Below are 24,601 nucleotides of genomic sequence, written 5' to 3'. Positions count from 1 at the left end.
CGTCTCGGTTGCTAACCGTGGGTGTGCCCATGGGATGGGCGTGGTTTCAGGTCGCTTTCAACTCCATTTTGTTCCACGAAGGCGGTCTGCAGGTTCTCTCTCCTGCACCTTCCCCTCTACCACCTGGTATCACCTTGGGCAGCGGCGAGCGCGATCGACCTCCTGAAAGTGGAGGGAACGCGACGGCGCACATTGCCGGTCAGGAGTTCGCGATACGCGTGTGCCGCCGCGCGCTCCTCGTTCTCGCCTCTCGAGCGTGTTGTTGTCCCGACGGTTGTCATGACGGAGCTGTCGAACCGGCTATCGAGTCGCCGGCTGCCCGAGCCTCGCCGTAACTGACCGGGGAAGCTTCGGCGATGCTTATCTTTGGTGCGTTCTCGAGCACGTTACGGAGTGAGCGCTGAAAGCAGAGCACATCGTCCTCCGGAGAGTTGGAAGAGCGCTCGCGATGCGCTTTGCGACGCGACTGATCGAGCTTCGACGAGGAACCAACGTGCCGCTTCCACGTGACATCGACAGCCACCCACGCGGGATCGTGAAGCTATAATCAGCCGGAAGTGTTCGGACGAGAGGGGAGAAGGTTAATGCTGACGCTGCTTTGGCGAGTCGAGTGAACGTGCGCGATGGACATTGCCGCGCGGACGATCACTTCCCAGAAAGACCAGCACGCTCAAGGTCGGCGATGACGCATCCTCGGGAGCGTGGAACTGCGACCGGACGGGAACGCTTTCCCCGGCTGACCCCGGTGCCGCGATCTGTTTCGCGAGAAAGTACCGCCGCGCCGTTATTTCGAGCAGTCAGCTGATCCCGAGCGTCTGAGATGAACACTGCGACGCGGTCGATCGCTTCAAGGTGACACCGCGACAAGCGCTTCACCGTAAAACTGTCGGTCAGTCAACGGAATCCCGGCTCCAGGCGCGATTGAAGTCCTTCCCTCGGTGAGAACGTCGACCGCTCGACGAATCGAACGTCAAGTCCCAAGACGATGCCGCGGTACCGTCCGGCCGCCTCGCGCTGTTACGTCACGCGTCAGCTGATCGTCCCCGCGACGACGCTGCTGTCCCACGAGACGGGAGTGAGGGGAGTGTGAGGGGTGACTTTGGCGATCGGATTCACGGCGTGCGACAGTCTTCTCGCGGCCGGTCTGCGGCCTCTGACGAACCGGTTGCGCTCCCGCGCAGGAAAACAGAAACGGAGGACGCGCTTCGTAAACAAAACAAGGCCGATTGAGAGCTCGTCGCATGAACCGTCGGCGAGTTTGTTCACCTCCTCGGGCACGAGTGGGTGCGTGTTTGCGTGCTTGCGAGATCGGCTGTAGCGGGCCTTCTCGGCTCGCCGGTTTGCGATGGTACGCTCGTCTGATAATAATCACAACGATATCACACTGCCGGCCGACGGAAGCGATAACGCGCGTCTGCTGGGTGTTCCGTCAGCCGCGGCAGCGCTTTTGATCGCCGGTGATGCGCGTTTTCGTCCTGGCGCGGAGTCCTGTCGAGCGACTGTCATCGGCGAGCGATGATCGAGTCCATCGGATCCTGAGGTGAAGGGGGCAAAAAGCGAGAGAATTTCACGAGGACTCATCGGTGCTGAGGTCGAAGAAGACGATCGCCGGACACTCGGAGACGAAACGGTGAAGAAAGCGCGTTCGATAAACGCGATTATGCGCGCCGCAGCGATAAATTTCTCCATCACGAGATACGCACGTGCATCCATCCGCCCCCAGGAACGACACGGAGCCAGCACGGACACGGAAAAATCGGAGACCGACTTATCGTGGAATTCTAGGAGGTGTTGCGTCGGACCGTCGACGGAGTGTTACCTGGACTGAAAGAGACTTTTATGTGACTCGTGTTGTGACTGAAAGTGACCGAAAGACGAAAACCACGAGGTGGTCGCGACACCTGACGACGGTCAAAAGACGGTACTCTCGGAGTACCGACGGTCACACAGGACACTCTGAGACATCGTCAGCGACCCCATCGTCGAGCTCGCCCGAGCGGAACTGCAAACTAGTCTCTTCGCGTAGCGGGAGCTCTACCGGAGTACCCGGAGAATCCGGGTCGCACGGATATCAGCGGGCAGAAGTCGCGAGGGACGACAGAACGGAGAAGCTCGCGTCTCGTTTCCTTGCTCGCTCGCGTCGTGCTGCGAGTCACGTGGACGAAGATGCGGACGGTGAAGGAAACGGTGCGATTCGTCCGGCGCGCACGGTGAGAAAACGCGAGCCGCGTTTGACACTGTCTGGTGGTGCTGGTGGTGCTGGTGGCCGTCGTTGTCGTCGTCGTGTGGCAAAATTACGCGAGTACCGACGATGGACCTCAGCACGACGCCCAGGAGGGCCACGGAGGGCGTCGGCGACCTGCAGAAGACGAGAGTGGCCAAGAGCGTCTTCAGCATCCGCAGCCTCGTCGACGTGGAGGAAGCGGAGATGCCGACGCAGGAGGACGAACGCTCGCCAAGTGAGTCCTTAGACCTTACTAACCTTACGATATTCCTCCCGCCTTGGAGTTTCGCGATGCACGCATGCACCACGCATGTACGAAGTGCGTGTCGCGTGTTAAAGAGTAAAAATAACATGCTGAGAACAATCGCTCGTGGTTAACGATACACGTTCGCGGGGATACGTTAAATTACATTCTACTATCTGGTTATCTGGCAGGCGACTTAATTATTGATCTGATTAACTCAGGAAAGTAATTAACAGCGCGATCCGTGTAGTTTATAGTCGTGTAAAAAAGAAAAGAATGCGGCACCGCGGGTCTCTTAATTACACGTTGTCGTGGAATTCTTAATCGAGACGTTTCCCTTTCCACGGTGAATTGATATCGAGGCGGCTTGAATGGCAAGTCTCTCGCGTGTAACGCGTATTTGCACACAAATCGGATTGCGGAGGAAGGTAATGTGGGAAGATGAAAGGAAAAATTCACGTCAATATTCGCCTCGCGTCAAGATACAAATGCGATTCGTCGGAATCTGTAGATGTCGGGAAATCCGTCGACGCGAAGGTTCGAGTCGAGACAAACGTCGAACACCGACGATTAATTCGGATAAACCGTAACTGCAACCCCCGCGCGCGGCGAGCGGGCTGCAATTTATTACAATTTCCACCCAGTGAGGGAACCGCGAGGGTTTTCGTCCGAACGAATCGCGAGCGGAAAATCGTCTCGTGGAAATGTGTCCGTGCGCGAGATGCCGCTTCCGTTTTGAATTCCGCGGCGAGAGAAGGCCAGGGAAATTCGCATCACGAGAGAGGCAGTATGAGAAAGACGATCGATCCTGACGTCGGGGACCTGGGGGGGACGATCGGTTCACCTCGTCGATCAGACGCGGATCGACCGCACGACATTCTTCCCCGGGGCTCGAGAAAGCCCCGGGGCTTACTTTTTCTTCGCGAGGCGCCTTTTGTGTCCGGGCTTGCGCAAAAAGCGGCGGCCCTTATAAGAGCCGGTAGAGTTAATTAAAGCGCGTTTAAAGTCGGTATATCGCGATAAGACGGCGATTAACTCGGAATTAGTCCGCCCATGGATCCGGTAAAAACTGTATCGCTGTCGTTATGGCCGACACGTATCGACGGTGTAGATAAATGCGTGATTGAGACGACGCCAATTAGACCCGGGCTACGAGGCGAATTGTTACGTCACGTCGCTCACGTCGCAAGCGCATTCGCGAGTCGCAAAAAACCTGGGAACACAATGCGACCGGTATATTGTCGTTGTTTGTTTGGCAACGAGGCCGTCGCGTCGGCCGATCCGCGCGCGATCGTGCGGACGTTGAACGGAATCGCGTCGCGCTGTTAGATGAACAATTCCGCATACACGTTGCCACGTTTCGTTATTAATGCTATCGGAGCAGAATTTATTATGCGCGCTATTGAACGCGCAATCGTCGCACAATTATTAGACAAATTATTCCGTATGAATTCACATGCCTTAACACTCAATTATTTATGTTATTGAAGCATAATTTCGGACGCACTGGACGTAAAAGCGTCACGTTGTTGGACGAATAATTCCGAGATTGTGAGACGAATTACTTTTATAATTCACTTGAACGTTTCATTACTAATGTCATTTGAGCGTAATTTATATTGGACGCTCTGAGGCAGATTTCGTCGAGTGCGGTGGATCAGTAAGTAACGCGTAAGTAATCTAAATCTAAGTGCAAAGCACAAAAAATTTATTGTCGCACGAGTAAGTAGTCTTAATTGCAACGTCAAGGGACGTAAAACACCTTTTATTCAGCGTTTTATTCAGCGCATTAAACGTGCGGGGGGAATACAGATTACGAAGGATAATGATAGGAGCGCTGTGTGTGATGAAATTCGCGAGACAAAGTGCGTTCCCATTGAGATATTTATATTTGAACGTCACAAGGCGGGCGGGAAGAGAGAATGTGCATCGAGCGTTGTGCGCTTACGGACGCATGATTACGTCAATTCTGGCGCGATGCAATAAAAATACAGGCCGCACAAAGTCGACGTGCTTCCGACGTGCCGATACCATCGGGACGTCCGCGAATGTTACGTGCGCAGCGACACAGTCGCTCATAGAAGAAAAGTCTTGCCGCGAGCCCGCAGCGAGCGAGCGGAAAAACGCGCGCGTTGCATCGGCCGAGTTTCCAGCCGGCTGATATGCAAAACACCGGCCAACGGCTGCGATAACGCGCATTACTTGACTTTCTCAGCGGCGAATAAATAGCGAATTACCATTTAGTCGCCGGCCGATAGAGCGAAACGAGCCCGCGCGCGATAACGGAATCTCCTCACTCGCCCCTAAGTCTACTGCGGGCTCTATCAGCTTGTTATCGGGTAATTAACAAGATAGAGCGTTGATTAACAAATTACGGACGACGCGACGCGCGACGGGGACGCGCATACGCGACTCGCCGGTAGTTTCCGCGAGCTGCGGTTTTTCGTTCTGGCGGAGAACGGTCGTCGTTGTTGCAATTTTCTCCGCGATAAATATCGCGAAATATTTTTGTTATCTATATACGTGCACGCTCCGGTTTACAATGCGATTTGGCCGCTTGTTTCCTTGAGGTATCTCGGAGCGCAAGCGATGTTCCATTGGGACCATGGACTTGGGACTTTTGGGAATCAATGGAAACGAAAAATACGCAGGGAAAAATATTTTACTATTAGAAAAAACGATTACTAAATTTACCTTTCTTCTTTTACGTAATTATCCTCATCGAAGAATTATAGTCTTTTAAAATATACTCGTCATACATTTTAGAAAAACACATCGTGTTTTTCCTAAAAAAAATATTTTCTCCTTAAGAATATTATAAAACTGATGCTTTATATAAGAAGCAAATTGAACTTTTGTTTCAACATGATATTTTTCATTCAGTTTAATATCCTTGATTGAAGTACTAAGCTTATAATAGCGCACTCACGCACAACTGCGGCGTTCTGCGTTTATTTAAATAGCGTTTATTTAAATAGCAAAAAAAGATAAACTCGTAGAATACAAATGCACTTTTGCGATTCTCCTTGTCCTCCGGCTTATCGAATCGTTAATTTTGCAACGCGTTTTCGCATACATTGTAACGAACAACGCATCGTACGTCAGAACGATCGAATTTACGAGCACGCAATACGAATTATGTTGTCCGCGATGTGGATAAGCGTAGATAAGCGGTACGAAATAAGAATTGCTAATCTAATGAAGTCATGGTGCGCCGACGAGTTAACTAATTCTCCTCAGGAAATTGCAAACACGTGGGGACTCGTCGTATCTCAAAAGCAAAAAGAAACAGAGAAAAGGGAAAGAAGGCAAAAAACAATTGCTATATCGCCATTGCCCGAGAGAAAGAGAGAGAGAGAGAGAGAGAGAGAGACTGGTTATCGCGGTGTTCGAGGAATATCTCGGTACATACGTTTGTCACGTACGAATTAATCCCGATGAATTTTATCGGTGCTTATTAAGTAATTAAAGTAATTTCCGCGTCGCGATTGTGGAAGTTTTTTTATTTACTTTGCCATCCGACGTCGGACGATAACGCTTCTAACGCTAACGCGAGCGACATTCGTACACATTCGTACATGTTTGACGAGACGCGGACATATAGTTTGTGGAAAGCAGTGCGAAATCGTATACAGTTATCGCTATATTAATGTCTGCGCTGGTATTATTAGCATGCCCGGGTGCTCTGTAGGCAAATATTTCAGAATGAGCCTAAATAATTACCCACGCTCGCGCGCACACGTGTGTCGGATAAGCGGCCGAACGAAAGATAAGCGGGCACACCGAAGTAGTGGTTGGTCGGCTTAATAATAACACCGCGGTGCGGCGAGTAAGAAAATGTTTTAAACTAGCCCGCGAGTGCGCGAGTATAGTAATTATTATTATCAGAGTCGATAAACGCAATATTTTTCCTTACCGAAGCCGCGCGGTTATCCGCGATCAGATTCTTATTTCCACCGAGGACACTGCTCTCTCGGCAATTCGAGACCTCATTCATTCGCGGTTTATATTCGCGATGGAAGTCGCCACACGATTCGTTTCGAAGCTCTCCGCGATCTCCAAGTGAGATTAATTTCGGACGGGAATTTTACGACGTGGGCCGTTTCGAAAGCAAAGCGACATTTTAGTTTGAACGTATCCGCATCAGGTGAAAAAATTTGGTTCGACCGTGGAGTCAAGGTTCGCTTCATGATATTCAAAGTAAACAAGTTATCTTATTACTAGTTATCTAGTACTGGTTATTTAATCTGGTCATTTACTACTTATCTAACAATTAAAAAACGACGGCGATGAAAATCAAACCGAACCTTTGACCGAAAGTCAATCTCGACTGAATTTATTCCTTTAGGGTTCGTTACTCAATTTATTAATTTATGACGCGCGTTCGGTTAAAAATATTCGTCCCTAACGATTGTCACTTTCTCTCCTGAAGAAACGATCGACGATCGAGCCTCGTAGAGCATACAATTTAAGACATTGAGCGCATTCGTGCGTCCGCAGTTATCCCCCGTTCGAGTCGCACGAACACACCGGGTTTTTCTATTTAACGATAAAAGCACCCGCGCGCGCGCGGGGGTGAGATGGCATGTGCATCGGCCGGTTTATCGCCGCCATATTACGATTCGGTCTGGTCGATTAAACGCTATAAATGGCCATGACAGAAGGTGTAATAGAATTGGGGTAACTCCGGGCCAATGGGGCTCCGCGATTAGGGGTGGTGGCTGTTCGTGCTCGATTGGCTTTGACGAGGGCGTGCGAGGGTTGATGTTCCTGCGGCGGGGGTAGGCCACGTCTTTATCCTCCCATCGATTCCCGTTATCCCATTACGGGAACGACCCACCCTCGCGTTTAAAATTTCATCGTCCTGGAAACGTTACCGCGCCGCGCCGTCGCCGCGCTCCCGCTAATCCTCCATTCGAATTAGTGACCGCGTAATTGCATGGAATTACGGAAACTTTTATCGCCGGCCAGCACGCCGGAAACTTGTCGCTTAATCCCGCGGAGACCGCGCGACGCGAAAAGTTGCGACGTTTCCTTCTTTCCTCCGCGGCGACCGACGCTTGCCTTCCTCGCGTCGATGTTTGGCGAAACGACGCCGACGGCGAGCTCGCTGCTCGCAGGCTCGCAGCCTGCAAATTGTTTTGCAAGCGTGGTTAAAGACGTTAAGCATAAATGTAACATTCCGCGCTGCTAAGATTATCCGCTAAATACCGTATGACTGACGGCGCCACGAAAGATATAATCATCGGTCGGGTTCTTCGTAAGCGGGCGACAAGCAATCTATGGCGCTCGAGGTAAATTTGCAAGTCGATTAAGAGGATCAATAATTGAGGCGTGTAATTAATCTTGCAGAGTCATCGGGATACTTGCCGTAATTGACGTATGATTTAATGCAAACATTATCGGAAAAACGTGCCGTGCGCGCTGCGTGTCGTAATTCCTCTCGTGAATTTTTAATATTAATTTATATATTATACGATTAATTATGTTGTTTACCTTTCGTCGTTTTCTTTTTCATTGATATCCCAGATGACTGGCGATGCTAAGATAGTTGTGTTTTGAAATGTCGTCAGGCTTGTACATACGATTTTGTTTACGCACATTGATGCACTTTTTTTCTCTGAGTAATAGAAAACTGAAAGGATAATTTTAACCGTTGGATCAAAAATATATGCTTTTGTTTCAAGAAATTTATCTTGTCGCGCTTAAATTATACAGGGTGTCCGGAATCTTTTGGAAATGAAAAATTGTGAAGATTAATCAAATCAAATTGAGAAAAAAGATCATGTACCATTTTGCAAAAAGCATGATAAAGTAATAAAATATTAAAAGTAATTAGCAGTAAAATATTAAGTTATTAATTATTGAAAATGACCACATCTTCTTTTAATTGATAAATTGAAAATTCGCGTACTTATTTACAAAATGGTAAAGGACTTTTCTGCTCAGAACGATCTAATCTACAATTATGCGACAACTATTGTGTCTAGCGATAGATACGAGTATATTGAACTTTGAACCTTGAATTCTGAACCTGTCGCTAGGCACAATAGCCGTCATATAATTGTAGATTAGGTCATTCTAAACAAAAAAGTGCTTCACCATTTTGCAAATCAGTACACAAATTTTCAAATTACCAATTAAAAGAGACTTTAGGTGTGGTCATTTTCAATTATTAATAACTTAATAACTATTGCGACTTTTGCAAAATGGTGGTTTGATTTTTCTTTTTAGTTTGATCTGATTAATGTTCACAATTTTTAATTTCCAAAAGATCCTTGTATATTCGGCTGCGACATGTTGACTAAAACATCATCATTCTTTCGTTGGTTGATTGTGTGAAAACTACTGTTCGTTACAAAAGTATCTGATTCTCACGTTTACCAGTCGCAAAGAAATTTCTCCCCAATTGTACGAAAGGCACGTCATATTATCAGGCTATGAAAACCCACCCTCACCTTCGGATGACCCTCGGGAGAGCTAGACAATCCTCCGTCTCTCTCCCAAAAACGGAAAGCATCATAGATTCTAGACCCGCGTTCGCCGCGGAACAAGCCGCGGGGGGATCCTCGGAAAGCTGAACACCGACTTCCACGGGTTCCCGCGCGACGATGCGCGGCTAATTGCAAAAAACAAAGAGAGCCCTGCCAATAATACGTGCCAGGCGGGCCGTAAATAATGCCGCGCGGGTTTTACGCGTGTGTATACGGTGCCGCGGTATCCGCTGATTGGTCGGTCCGGTAGAGCCGCTAATTGTGTTTTATTAGCATTCGCCCCCCCCTCCTTTCCTCTCTCTCCTCTCGTTCTCTCACTCTCTTTCTCTATCCTTCCCTCTTCCCCTCTCTTTCTGTTTCCTCTCTCATCGCCGAACATCTGCGGTCTTAGCTAACTAACCTCCCGCCCATGTACTAACTACGAGCGACATTGTTATTAAGGGGCTCTACAGTGTATCTAAAACTCACACACACACATAGATTTGCGCGTACTCGGGAACGACACGGGGATATCGTACGCGATCTCCTCGTTAAGGAACTGTTAAGGTATTACGAGAGGGATCCGCGGGAATTCGCGTCCTCGTCGTCAGAGGAAATGTAGGAGAGAATCTCGCGACTAATCGCGCGTCGCGACAGCGAGAAGATTAGGGAATCGCGGAATTGTCGTTTCTTAGAGTCCAAGCCGCTTTTTACGAGCGCCTCATGGAAGCAGAAGCGATCAGAGGAGCGCGTACACGACGCTGACTCGTGAATGAAAAATTGACGCGGATTCGAAATCACATCGGTCTTCTTCGGACAACTCTCGCTATTCCTTTGAAAATCGTTTTTCGAAAGAATGCTTTAGAGTGCAATTTCGGACGAAAAATTGTCGACGGAGGCTTGCTCATGCGACTCGGCCGGCGCTAATTAACGGCACGGTCGAACGAGACCTTCGTGGTTCTTGATCTCAAGGTCGAAACGCGAAATCGTATCGAAGAGGAGCCGACCGCGGGGAGGCATTTCTTTACTTTCTCGGCGAACGGGGGTTGGGTCCGGTCGGGGAGCCGAGAGGGGCGAGTCTTATTACGCTCGAGGAGAGTTGCCGGGCATGCTGGTGCAATCAAATAAATTAGTCGGAATTACGCGGGTCCTGGAGCCGCGGTGGTAGTACAAGCGCGTTCACCACCGGCGCTCGTCTCCGCCACCAATTAGCCGAGCTTTATTCCGCGCCGAGTTCACCACAGGTACGACAACGAACACACACACACACACACACGCATACACATTTACACAAGCGTATTTCATCCGCGGAGATCATTGGTATATCGTTCGCCGAGAAATTCGTGGCTGCCCCTCTCGCGGACTCTGCCACGATATACCGTGACTCTTCTGTCTCTCCCCCTCTCCCCCCCCTCTCTCTCTCTCTCTCTCTCTCTCTCTCTCTCTCACTACTCACTCTCTTTGAGCATCGTGCAACCCTTTTCCAGACCATGAGACCCGAGTGATTTGCGACGTATCGCGGGAGCTTGTTTATCGGCTTGGCGGCTAAGCGAAAGGCGACGATGCTACGATTTTAACGTACGATTGCGCGCAGCGTGACCGTTCGCTCGGTCGCTTTTGTTTCGCTTATTTATTAAACGTCATTCCGTGAGACCAATTATCGAGGCAGAGGAAAGTCGCACGAGAGCGATCCATCCAATAGAGATTAAATGAGTGAACAAGTATAGAAGATGACAAAAACTTTCCTCTTTCATGTTATAATTTTCTATTAGCGTTAGGAATTTTTCGAGCTAAAATATTTAAAAAAAAAACGAGAGAAGAGTCGGAAGCCTCGCCGCCGATTACCATTGCGTCCTGTGCGTCATATATTTCCTCATATATCCGGTCATCGTCCTGGCCGAACACTCGATGTTCCTTCAAAAAAATACCGATCGGTTCGAAACATTAATAATCGCGCGTTGATCGACGGCGATTGTCGAGTCGTGCGATTAGCGATGTCACATATTCCCGCTTGTGACCGTTTCGATAATTTGGTATTGTAGCGATCGATCACTTTTTGTAGATTCGAAATGTCTCGAGAGCACCGAGATACTTGTGATTTTTGGCCACCGAGAAGTATACTCGCCATTGTTGTCGAGCGACGCCGGAGGTGACTTTGCCCTTCTCGTGGGTTGTTTTGGTTTCCCGTGCGTCGCTCGCTTTTTTCCATAACCGCGTGTCATTACGTGCCTCGTACGCACCGACGAACGACGTGCACACCGCGATCGGAATATTTCGTCGGCTGTCGAGATATTTAATCGTCGCGTTAGTTCACGTGCGTTTCTCCGGTCGAATCGGGTCCGTACGCGAGTGTGAACGGCGAAGCAATCAGCAGCAGGATATTGGGATGTGGGAGGATGGACGAAGAACGCAGGACATTGGAGGAAGGGGGCGACCTGTCGCATTTTGCAGGTGCGTTAAAGCAACTATTGTATCAAGCGTTTTCGATTTTAACGGGAGTTGAATAATCTCGCCGAAATGAGGAAATATTCGAGTTGGAGGTTAGAATCTGTTCCATATAATTCACGGTTTGTCATCATTTGACGAATGATCATAATTTTTTGTGAATGGAAAATGAAAATTCTCGAATCTTTTTATTATCTATCAATCTACTCTTATTTCATACAAGTTATTGAGTCATAATCCTCTATAACGCTGTGACTTTTAAGTTTGAACGTGAAGTGACTTTTAAGATATTGTAACTTCAAAGTTACGAACCGTTTTTTTTTTTTAAATAAAATCTTTGAAAATCGTAAATTCATTCTTAACACTATGCCGTCCGGTGACACCACTTTGGTGTCATGCGAAAATTTTCACGCAAATGACACCACGTTGGTGTCGCGGCGTATAAAGCTATCGAACAAAATCCCGAGATATTGAGATATTGATATTAAATATTGATATTGAAATTAATAAAACAAGACATTTTACGATCTCTCGAAAAACGCCGGTGACAGGCGGTAGGATCTACACGAGACCTACCAGCGCCAGACAAAAAAATCTTGGTCACACGTTGCGAACGTTAAAGTGTTAATTTATATTTGGAGACTAATATCTGCTGGTTTTTCGCGTTACATAATTCTTTTTATACTCACGAAAGAAATTTAGTTATGGGGAATTAAAAAACGAATAACGATCCGTCAAGACGAATCTGCAATTAATTCTGCTCTCAAAGATCATTTACAACTACAAATATCTCAAGCTGAGATTAGTTTCTTTAATATTTTGCGATGAACCAATTTGTCTCTCTCACTCGCTCCATGCAACGCGAGCTTTATCTTAAATCCGCGCGTCGACGCTATTTTTTACTCTTACTCGATGTTGTCGTCATCTATCGTAAAAACACACGGCATGTCTCTTGGTCAATGCTACGCTCTCATAGCCAGCATTGTTTCCTTTGTTTACTTCTCCCGGCAGCGCCTTTCGCGAAAGAATACCCGTCAATCGCCGCACGATAGGCCGCGGAAAGTGGATTAACGCTCTCGTTCGCCTCCGTTCGCGCTGTTTTATTTTCCTTTCCTCTTAAGCACCGTTCGCCAAACCGCGCCCCGCACAGTGCGCGCGCGGCGGAGTGTCGTAATTCGCTAACGAGTCCACGACGAATCACTCGTAGGAGTGACGACTGACAGCCGTTCGGCGAGGAGAAAGAACGAGAGAGTGAGAAAGAGAGAAAACGAGACAATAACGGCGGGCAATATCGAACAACGCGCGCGGGCAACGCGACGCGAAACAACGGTTACCGCGTATTCTTGCGTGACGCGTTATTAGCCGATTGGCTCATTAATCGCTCCGACGGTCCGAAACAGCCGAAGCGTCACCCTCCCCTCCGGCCCTCGCCGGCCGAGCCGCCCTCCCACTTAGTCGTTCGCATAGGAAGTAATTGCTAATCGCTAATTGCGAGCGCAAACACTCCATCCAATTAACCCCACCTACGAGAAGGAACGAGAGAGAGAGAGAGAGAGAGAGAGAGAGAGAGAGAGAGAGAGAGAGAGAGAGAGAGAGAGAGAGAGAGAGAGAGCTCGCCACGGCTAAAGCGGCCAAAGCCGCCACCCCTCGATACCGACATATTTCCAATAAACAACTTACATCCGACACGCGGTTACATCATTACGCTTCCTGCCGGGTTAAAGGCGACCGGACACCTTTGTTGTCGCAAAGCGACGGTCACGACTAATTGCCGAGCCGGTTATTCCGACGCGCGCGCGCGCGCGCGGTTCTCAGTGCGAATTTCTCGCGAGTCGACTCTAGCGGGTCAACAAGCGCGGGCGAATCGCTGGAAAATTCTTCGTTCGCGAAAAATTCAAAATTCATTCAATTTCGATCGAGATCGTGCGCAGGCGCGTAGGATGAATTATTTGCTATTTCTCCGATGGATCATTTCCCTCCGATGGATTCATACCCCTTTACGAACGCTCCCTCGTTGTTTCCCTTCTCCGGGAATTTCCCGGAGCTTCTCGCTCTCTCTTAGAGTGCGCCTACTGAACGAGCGCTGAGCGATCTCGAATTTGCCATATTTCTTCTCGAATCGCGCCTCAAACGCCGCCGGCGGGATCGTTAACGCGGCGGACGACGACGACGCGCTTCTTAATTAACGCAGGAAAATTACCCGGCCTCCCTCTTCGCCTCCGTCGACTCGGGAACCCGGTATTTTCCACAACGATCATTTCTCCCCCTAGCCAGCTTTTTACCCCGAGACGAGGTAAGACCGATCATTCACGGGCGATCTCGCAGCGCGTCCCGTGTTCCGGGCGGCGCAGCGCAGGTATCACCTGTTAACCCGCCGGTCCTAATCGTTACGAAGGCGCCGGCGTCATATGCTGCTCGGTGAAAAAGAACGGCTCGTTTCCTCGCGGCGTCGCGCCTCTCTCCCGCCCCCTCCTGCCGATCCTCGCCCTCCGCCTCCACCGCCGCCTCCTTTCCTCACCCCAACTTAATGAAATTTCGTCCCGGACAAAAATGCGAACCGGCTCTCGCGCGCGCGCGCGAGGGTGATGCGGCGGCGACGGCGGCGGCGGCGGCGGCGGCGGCGCGGCGGCGAGGAGGGAGGGGGAGACGCGAGGGAGAGCCCTTTCGATCAATTAAGGCTAATAAATGGCGTCCGCGGTGGGGTTGTTGATGGCGACCGGCCATAGTAGGGTGAGGAAGAGAGGAGCGGCGAGAGGCGAGGCGGAAAGGGGAGCGGAAAGGAAAGGAAAGCGCGTTGCCATGAGCGAGCCGGCCAGGCTCTGTGGGTTTATGCTATTAAAAATGTAAATATCTGCCGGCGGCTCGTTATCGGATGTAAATATGGCGGCGGGCGTCCGGGGCCCGGTACCGGCCGGGGCCAGCCAGATGGGGCGGGGTGCTTCTCTCTCGCGCGCAGCTCCTTTGTTTCGTTATTTATTGGAATGCGGGGCGCGCGAGCGAGAGCGGCCATGCACAGGCCATCCGCATCGAAACCCACGCTCCGAACGACCGGCCGAACGCAAACATCTCCTCTCTTTCTCTCTCTCTCTCTCTCTCTCTCTCTCTCTCTCTCTCTCTCTCTCTCTCCTTTGACTCGCCCTCAGCCTCAGCCTCATCCTCGTTCTGGTCCTCGTCCGATCTCGTCTCGTCTCGTCTCGTCTCGTCTCGTCTGAAGACTCGCCCTCGCCCTGCATTCGAAACGTTTCAATCTCGAGCGCGGCCGAACCGCGTGAGCCTGCGGAAATCGAGAGCACCTTCTCTCTCTCGTTCTCGTCGCATCTCGTTGCGAATTACAGCCGCAACCGGCGGACGTACACGTATCGAGACGAGATAACGATTGCTTGTAATAATATTGCTGCGCATGTTACGATGAGATAATGAGGTCGGTAGAAACTGCTGGAGGAATAAAGGAGCGTGTAAGTACCGCAGTTTTTCACTCGAGACTCGCGGAGGATTCTTAGCCCAAGTGAGGAAAATAACGAAGAACAGTCGGGGGTGGGATTTCGTAATCGCGAACGTTTTGTTCTCGATTAATCTTTCGTTCGGCGAAATTCATGAACTCAGATACTGTGAATTTCGAGGATCGATATTTACATAGAAAATTGATGCTTTTTTGAACACGATCGCTCGACGCGGGGCGCCGACGCACGTCGTGCGAAAGCTAGTGGTAGATCGCGCGCATAGCCGTACCGACAGGAAGATCCGCGAAGAGCCGACGGCCGGCGGGATACCGTGGCGAACTGATCGGAAGTTTCGAGCGATCTCGTTGACAGGTCTCGTTGGGAAAGAAGGAAAAAAGAGACGTCACGAACCGATGGGCTCTGCCGGTCGAAGGCGAGAACTCCGTCAGTCGATTCGAACGCGCGCGCGCGCGCGCCATTCTTCCTGTTCCCCTCGCTTTTTTTCCAGACTCCGGAGCTTTGATATATGACTCAATAAAACCAGACCCAAGGCGGGCCCGGAGTAAATATCAAACGTAAAATGTTCACCTCGTTAACTTGTTCCGCGGAGAACCCGAGACGCCGCGAGGGGTGGCGGCGGCAGGAGAAGGTGAGGGGAGGCTGAGGGACGGTAAGGAGGACGTAGGGACACGCGTGATCGGAACCAAGTGCCAATTAGGAATTCACCCCAATTAATACGGAGCATATAAAGAATAGAAAGAAAGAAGTGAAAGGTGTGGGGGGGGGAGACGCGAACTAGTCATCCGGCGACTTACGCGAAACACACGTGTTTGTTCGCTGTCTCTCTCTTTCTCCTCCTCTTCCTCACCGATTCGATTTCACGCGAATGATAAATCGCCGGATGTTTCCACTTAGGAAGGCTTCGTAAAATTTCGAGTGAAAAGTCGGCCGGCTCGTCGAAGGGTGAACTCGATCGACAGAAACTCGTTTCTGAATCTGACTAATCGCGGGTGACGATCCGAATAATTATCGCAAATATGAAAACGCGTTCGAATTACGTGGATACACTCGCATTGCTCGCATTGCAAAAAGATGTTTGCATCCCAATTGGAATATTTCGAATTCTTGGGCTATTTGCATGCTGAGTAATCGAAATAGTAATCGAATAACTGTTAAATTGTTAATGATAAAGCGATAAGAATGCAAAATTCCACGGCCGCGAGTAGTTCCTCACACTGTTCCATCTAATCACGATTGATGATACACTCACGGATTTGGTAAATTTATCATTCGTAGTCCCTTGTGTTTTCATGTGTACTTCGATTATTCAGGATGCAAATGTTACGATATGGCTAACTCGCGTACAAAATGCGCACGCGGCTTGGTTACGCAATGCAAATAATATTCAATTATTCAGATGTATGCTGGAAGTATCGACGTTCGTTATTGTTTTCAGAAAGTAAGAGTATTAAATATATAAATAAACAACAATTATCCGACAATAACGAATAAAAGTTCTGCAATCATTTTTTAAGAGTTGATTATAATACGCCAGTCTGAATTATACACAATAGATTCATCAACGAATAGGGAATTGTCGGTCTTCTCTCTCTCTCTCTCTCTCTCTCTCTCTCTCTCTCTCTCTCTCTGGATTTCTCGTTTAAAGTATCATTAAACTGCGTCGACGACACATCGTTAAGAATAACAGTAGTATCGTTATCAGATCTAGTATAGCGAGAGATTATTTAGATTATCGGCAGCTGCGCATCTTAATGACCGGCGAAATTACAGCTGAAATTACCAGCCGTCCTGAGAAAAAGGACGATATGGTCGTATAATGAAGAAGCCCGGCGTAACGCGGCGATAACGCCAAGATAGATTGCGAAGATAGATCGTCCGTCTCGGCGGTGTCGTTTCCAAATTTCGGTATTGTTTAGGCGACATGACACGCGTGCGAAACGGATCCCACAAGCCGCCGAATATGACGAGCGTGAAGAGCTATCCCGCTGGCGCAAATTGCCGTCGTTATCCCACTTTCGATCGCGTGAGATGGCTCCAATGCGGAATATGCAACACAAAATATTAATTTCTTTCTCCTTCGTTTCAAAAGATGCCGACGAACGTCATGTTATGTCGATGGCACAATTTTTTGCGGCGACTAAAGCGCGAGAAATATCGGATAATATAATGAAACGTAAAATGGAACAGTTTGAGATGTAATTGATAGTTGAAGAAATTATATAGTTGCGCGCTTTTGTATCGAGTCACTGCTTCTTTCAACGCTTCAATTAACCTTGTGATAATTATAGAGTTTGACGTCGCGACTTTTTAGAGAGAAAGCGTTTCTTTGATAAAAATTGAAAAAAACAGGGACAATGGAAAATACCGGTGTCGTGTTAAACAAATCGAAACAAATTGCATATCGCCGTCCACCATTTCTGACGTAAGCACACAAATACACACATACACATACGTACGAGCGAGCGTTAAGATCGGACGTATCTACTTATGAATTTGCAACTTGCCTCACGGTGCTTTTATTGCGGGTTCTCTACCGTTTCTTTTTTGCACCGAGCCGATCCGCTTGGATGGATCGGATAGCCGTTTCTTTTCTACCGCTTGTAAATCGGCCGTCCGGCAGATCGTTTCAATTGCACTTGATCGCTTCTTCTGTTCGTCGGACCCGCTCTTTTTATTTTTCCCCCTTCGCGATCGTTTCGCCCGTTCGACGGGTGTTTGTTTTCGTGTCCCGCCGGGTTTATTTTACTCATTCGAAAGGAGGAGATATTTACGACCGCATTGAGTCTGGCTCGCAGTTCGCCGTGCACGATCGTGGCTCGCCGTGAACGATCACGATGCATTATGAGTCCTACGAAAAAAAAGTGCCACCACTGCCTAATTTGTGGGAAATAATTCTTTCATCATTGCCAGAGATATTAAAATCACTATGAATAAGCCGACCTTATTTTTATTTCTCGTTGGAAGGTAAAGGTGCCAATTACCCCCCTCCCCGTTCTTAATCCAGGATACACTTGTCGTCTTAGTCCTTAAGTAAAAATAATCACACTTTTTCAACGTAAAATAAAACCTTTTTGCGCCTCAGAATTAGTTACGGTACGCAAGCACTTTCTGTCTCGATGAAAATTTCTATTTTCTGTAAGACAAATAATTGTCTTATTTGTCAACGTGATAAAGATACGAGGACTTTCGAACTTTATCGGTGCGTCCTCGCAGCAGGGGACAATAAATATTCATAATAAGTTAATTAAGCCGTTTCGAATTATGAGAATAAATAGGACAATTTCTTGCTCGATACGAGGCATAAAGTGTAAGTTTATAATTCGCGGACTCTGTTAAAAATTCATCATATGCAAAGCAGGTGTCCAAACATCGGCACATTTATCTGATCAAATTTTCCGCTTATTAAAGACTCGTCGCGGAAGGCTAAGAGCCGATAAATTAATTTTTACCCGCGAAGGCCTAGTCCCCTCCTTTGTAATTTATATGTTAATCGCGCATGAAGATTCTCTTTATGACCGCTGCCGATCGATAAATATTACTGATTAACACGAGCGCTGACAAATTAATCCTCGCCGCGGTAATTTCGAGGGAACGCAGCCTAAAATAATATGCGCGCCGAGTTCGTCGATTCAGCCGCGCGAGGAGAGGCGGAAGGCTCCCTTCCGGAAAGTCCGCGTGTCCGACTCATTTTCGCACCGCGCTACCCAATTAGCCGCGATGACAGCTTTATCTCCTCACGTGTCCTCTTCCGAGTTTCAATCTGTCGCGATACCACCACGCTCTGCCCTCTAATCGGCGCCACAATGGGCGCAGGTGTTACGCCGCCGCCGTAGGCAGCGCACCGCGACGGCTCGTTTTATCGGATCGCCATCGTCCTCGTTCGCGAAGCTCGACTCGTGGTGCGGCGATCTGTGTCCTCGGGGACAGTACTAAGAGTTCTTTGTCATCGTCATCGTCGTCGTCGTCGTCGTCGTCGTCGTCGTCGTCATCGTCGTCGTCGTTGACGTCTCTCGTCTTTCGTCAGCGCGCGGTATCGCCATTGGTTCCGCGTCAGGAACGAAGGACGACGACGGGCGGGGTAAGGAGGCTAGAGAAAGAGAGAGAGAGAGAGAGAGAGAGAGAGAGAGAGAGAGAGAGAGAGAGAGAGAGAGAGGAGGAGGAGAAGGGGGTAGAAGGGGGAAAGCAGTCTTGCCTGAAACGCTGAGGGGGAACGAATTCGCGGTCGAGATCGACCGAGCGACCGGGCTGCGCGCAATTATAATAACGATTATTATTGCGATTTGTCAGAGGCGACGATAAAAATGTATTCAGTTCACCGTGAATTATGAGCTGCTTAATGCTCGTAATGAGCGGAGCCTTATCGCTTAAATGGCTGCTCGATATAATACGATCGTTCACAGCTCGTCCAACGGCTGACAACGTTATTATATCGAGGAAGTTATGAAGATTTGTCACCGATATTTGGCGCCGCCGATAAGGCGCTCGTTACTTGCCGCGCTGACCGAAATATATTTTTATCGCCGCCTCTGCGACAAATTGTACCTGCGCGCGTGCAATGTTAGATCCCGAAATTAGTCCAACGTACGCGGCTGGTTACCGCATGCGAGACAGAGAAAGTAAGAGGAGAGGCAGAGGGAGACAAACGAAGATTTAGCGTTCATCCGCGCGAATTCGACAGATACTAATTATTAACGATAGATGTGCCGCGCTCTCGAGAGCGCGGCACCTCGCGCGCAAAAAACGGGCGATTATCTCGATAGGCGGGAAAATAAATTATTCATAAATCGTCAATCGAGCCGTTTGGAATCGGGCGGATAAACGAGACAGTTCCCTCTCGCCCAAACAAAAGATAACCGTTTAATTCGTCAAGCTTAACTCCATTAGGAAATCCTCACGGAGCGACGTGCACGTAGTGACCACGGAATAAAGCGCATTACGTAAGGATAATCCAATCTCGTTCGCATCGTGCATCTCTGATGCACGGGGGGGGTGAATGCGAGGGCAGGCAGACAGGCAGGCCGTGGGGCACGGGCCCCGAATGACGCGAGAGACGAGAGCATGACGATTCCGAGAATCCATTAGGAAACACGAGTTTAACACGTAGTTGGGACTTTAAGGGCGCGAGTCCTCGGCGAGAGAGTGAGAGGGAAGAGAGAGGATGCCAGGAATGCCGATCGCTCGTTCGGTGGCAGGACAAGATTCACCGGCGACGGTGGCCTTCGGTCGGGAGTGTTTTCCGTAAATTCGGTTAAGATAGGAAGGCCCACCACGAAGTCGACCCGCTACTCTCGTCCCTGATAACGCAGCCCCTGTCCCTGATAATACGTCAGAGGCATTCGGCCCGCTTGTTCCGTGTATGGATGTGTGTGCGTGTATGTGCGCGCGTGATCCCAACGAGCGGACTCGTTGGGCTAAACAGTGATATAAATCATATCGCTCGTTTGCTCGGCGAAACAAAAGGCTTCCTGGAAGTTACCTTAATGAGCGCGAGAGGTTACTTTGTTGCGCAATATTATCTCCTTTATGGATCTACGGGGAAGAGGAACGCTTAATTCGTCTTTGGAATGACGTGTTCGCACTGTGAAATGAGTCTCGTGTGGAAACTGGGTCGAAAAGTTGACTCGGACTTTTATTAGCTCGGTCTTTAGGCCGTTTGTGTAAGCCGCAGTCGTGTGGCAATTACGCATTCGGAATTTGGTTAAACGCTTTAGAACGTTAGAACCGTGAACTATTGCGATTATTTATATCTTGTCCGTGTGGACAGCGACTCGAAGGATACGACGCACAGCGCGCGTTTGCTCTCTATCTAAATCACGTATATTTAAAAGGCAGAAAAATCAACTTTCTCGTTGGAAATGAGGCGTTTTGGATGATCACGTATTTATATATTCGTACATTACACGGCGATGTTACGTAGTATTGCGTGACCGAAAGAAACAAAATGGGCGAAGAGGACAAATTGTATATTCAACGTTTCGGAGAGATATGTGCCGCTCGAGCCATTGCTCAAAGTAATGACGTAATGACGTAATAAAAATACAATTGCTCGGCAAATCTTTACGACGCTGTCTCGTTGTTTGTTATCCGTTTTTACATCACATCTCTCTCGAGACGCGATTCGTGCAGTATCGCGTCTCGACCGAAGAGCTCGGGATAATCATAAAGTAAAATAAAAATCGTTCCGCGCGTGCATCATTGATACCTGATGATACACTAATTCCTGCGCAGAAGAGAAAAAAGCAATTAAAATGTATCGGCTAACTTTCTAGCCATATGTATATTCCATCTCGCGATTTAATACGACTGTTAAATCTGTATTCACGAAACAATGACTTGTTACGCGCACTTATCTAATTTTTTCACTTTACAAAGTATTGTGCTTTGCATAGGCGACTTAGCGTCGAGATAAGGGAGCCGACGTTATCCTCGACGTTAAATGTAACCAACTACGCTGGATTTAAATAAGACGTATTAAGGCCATATTTACAACGCGTACGTTGTTTCCGATATCGGCCGATGTGTGCTACTAACGGCATGTGAATTATTGCTTTCGGTAGCTGTACATTGTGCTCGGGTCTTTATCTGTCGCATTAGCATTGCGACTCTTACTTTTTTCCTCCGTTCTTTCGTTTCTGCCGTGACTAATGGTATTTTTGCTCGACACTGAGGTCGCCCCATGTTACACGCGTAGATTCGCGATGACACGTAACCGCGATAAAGGGTACGGTGGAGAATTAGCAAAGATCGAACCGTCGCCGACAACGACAAAGTGCGCGTCACTCGAGCGACAATCGCCCTGCAGCTCGCGTCGGCCGCTGAACGATTTTCCGCTCTTATCCTCGCCTCCGATGTAGTCCGTGCGGAGCGCTCTCATCGGAGCAACATCTCCGGAACCCGAAATGTTAATCGGACGGTCGTCCGTGTTTGCGCGAAACGGCGAGAATGAGTCACGTGTCCGGGCGAGGCCATTAGTTGATACGGTCCTGATCGGTTAAGAGCACGCACCCTCTCGGTCCTTTTTTTTTTTCATCGAGCTGCTCGTCGCTCGGTGCTATCTGGCGGACGGGTGCACGCACCAGCAATGAAGAGGCACTTACGATTAGGCCGCTGGAAGGTCCACTTACGCGATGGTCCACTAAAAGTTGGCACTGGCCGTAAATCGACCACGTCGCGACAGTTCGGTCGCTCTTGCTCGACCGAAATTCCCTCTCTCTCTCTCTCTCTCTCTCTCTCATTCTCTCGGCCCGTCGCGTAGAGGAGTCGCAGATAGCGACCCGATAACGAAAGCACGGACGTGTGCCCTCGCCGGAGAAACATTTCCCGGGTTTTTTCAGATTTATCGGTGTAATTAGGATCCGGAAACTTTCAAAAGGTCACCAATATCGCGAGATATGACAAGGCCGAAAATTATAGCGCGCGAGTGGTGGTAAATCACGAAAAGCGAGTGGAAACGGACGACGACGATAAGCGAGCGAGAGATCTTCTCCGACGATCGGCCGTCGATGTGCAAATCTTCACGTGAGATTGAAATAAAAGGAAGATGTTGCGATCGGATGAAGCGAAGAGGTAAACATTGTAAAACGAAGCCATTCCAGGTTCGTCGTCGATTCTTCCAGTGCGCTCACGCACCCGCGTTTAATTCAGCGAACTTTGGAAAATTATACGTAACGAGTTTTTTTTATTTTCCGCTGCTATGTTCCAGTGATATATTCCCTCTTCTCTCTTTCCCTCTCTGAAAAGTGACGTTCATCAAAACACTTTGTATTCGCTCTCCCCTTACAAGCTGGGAAAGCTATTTGCATGGTAAATGCGACACGTACGATGACATTGTCAGAATTAGAAAGAGCGAAATGAAAAAATGAAAAAATCCATCGTAACATGACGTGTATTTTTTCCGAAGGAATGGAAACGAATGTTAATGTATTTTCCTTCTGTTCTGACGAAACGCATACTTAGGTTACATCCCACGTTATAGGATATTCGCGATTTCTATCTACTTTCACAATTACAATCGCTGCGTTTAGACGCTTTATAGCTCCTGCGATAAAGCACATTGTGATCATATTTGGATGAAATTGAATGGAAGACCACGCGCCGCCGCTTCTGATAATCTTGCCCGTTCCGTATGGGAAAACAATGCAAACGCGCGCCGACGCGAGCAGATTAGACGCGCTTTTTTCCGAGAATTACTCCGACAAGGTGCGTAAATGCAATTAAGGCAACGATTAGCCGGCAGCCCCGACGTAACGTCCACGCGAGATGCGATCGACAAAGCGCAAAGTTTACGCGCGAACTCGGCTTGCCGTGCCGGCGCGATCGTCGATCGCAGATAACAATTAGCGCGAGCGAGCGAGAACGCGATTAATCATTTCGCGCTGATCATAAACCCGACCACGGCCGTGTTTCCAAGTCCTGATTACAAATTCGAGCGAGCCACCGATGGAGTCGCTACTCGGAAAAACGCGAGGCTCCCATCGCGAAGATTCCATCGCGTTCTCCCTTATCGCGCGCTTTCGTCCTCCCCTCTCTCTTCTAAAAATCTATTTCCCGACATTATCCTGCCTCTGATTACATTTTTACCAAGCATCATACGCGGATGGACACTCGTGCGCGTCGCGACAAACGGTCTCTGTAAACACGAAAGCCCCGGCGATTAGAGCGAGCGATTACTCTTATCTCGTAATCCGCATCGAGGATGAAACTCCTCGCAAAGTCACTTCGAGATTTCTGACACACGTCGCGCGTTCATAAACTAATTATTCTCGTCGAGGCTGACTTGCGCGGCGTCACGAAGCGGAAGATAACCCGCGAGTTGTTGTTGTTGGCGCTTCTCCGTCTGCCTCCGAGGAACAGTGGGTGGGCGCCCGCTGATTTATCTTCGTTTTAGAGGGGACGACGCGCGCAATCGCCTTGCCTCGCGAGGCGCCTTGTTCTCGTATTAAAATTCTCAATGACGATATCGGCCAATACGGTAACGTTGGCTCGGCAAACTCGGTCTTAATGGATTCCGCGAATTTGGCTCGCATGATTAATTACGCATCGACGCCGGCCGGCCGGCCGGCCGGTCGGCTGGCGGTGAGACAACCGCGAGGGACAATAACAACAACAACAACAACAACAACAGATTTCGCAGGCGTTCATCTGCCAACGTTTACCGCGCAAACCATCTCGCTCGCGACGCCGATTTGTCAGCTGTATCGCACGCACGCCGGCCGCGACCTCGACGTGGCCGACTTGTTGCTTCAAAGAACTTTTCTTTTTAGACGCGATCTGTCGGCCGTATGGTAAATAAATTAATTCACCGTAAAGCAAGATATAAGATCCGTTAAGTTAGCGTACATATCTAACGCTCCTTGCACGACGAGAAAATCGCATGCTTATCCGCCATCCCTCATAAACGCGGATAATCGATTATCAGTAATTGCCCTCCCCCATGGAGGAGGGTACAGGGGGTTAAGTAAGAGTGTCGAATATCCAGAGGAAACGTGTACTTACGTCGCCGAAGGAGGCAAGCGAGTCGTTGCGAAGCAACATCGGGATGGAAAAGCGCGAGTTAGGTGAGACAGAGACAGAGAGAGAGGGGAGGAGGGAGGGAGAGAGGAAGAAGGCGGACGAAGGCAGATGATGAAAGAGGGGGCGGACGTATATCGCGTGCGGGATAATCAACGCGAGGCAACATTAATTATCGTTATCGGGGTCCTCGGTCTGTGCCGAAGCGTCGTGCTGCAACGAGAGCGCGCAGCAGCGTGCGCGC

The 24,601-nt window shown here is 49.1% G+C and overlaps 1 protein-coding gene across 1 annotated transcript in view; it reads left to right on the top strand.

The window, feature by feature from the left end:
• Positions 1 to 204: 204 nt before the first annotated feature.
• Positions 205 to 24,601, top strand: part of LOC105189180 (homeobox protein aristaless) — a 154,010-nt gene continuing 129,613 nt past the window's right edge. The window contains exon 1 of the mRNA XM_011151130.3: positions 205 to 2,459. Within this exon, the coding sequence (XP_011149432.2) occupies positions 2,312 to 2,459 (148 nt within the window). The 5' untranslated portion in view covers positions 205 to 2,311. The remainder of the gene's footprint in view (positions 2,460 to 24,601) is intronic.

The sequence above is a fragment of the Harpegnathos saltator genome, unplaced genomic scaffold (genome assembly GCF_003227715.2).
Source record: "Harpegnathos saltator strain DR-91 unplaced genomic scaffold, Hsal_v8.6 scaffold374, whole genome shotgun sequence".
Lineage (NCBI taxonomy): Eukaryota > Metazoa > Arthropoda > Insecta > Hymenoptera > Formicidae > Harpegnathos > Harpegnathos saltator.
This window is presented reverse-complemented; position numbering and strand designations above follow the sequence as displayed.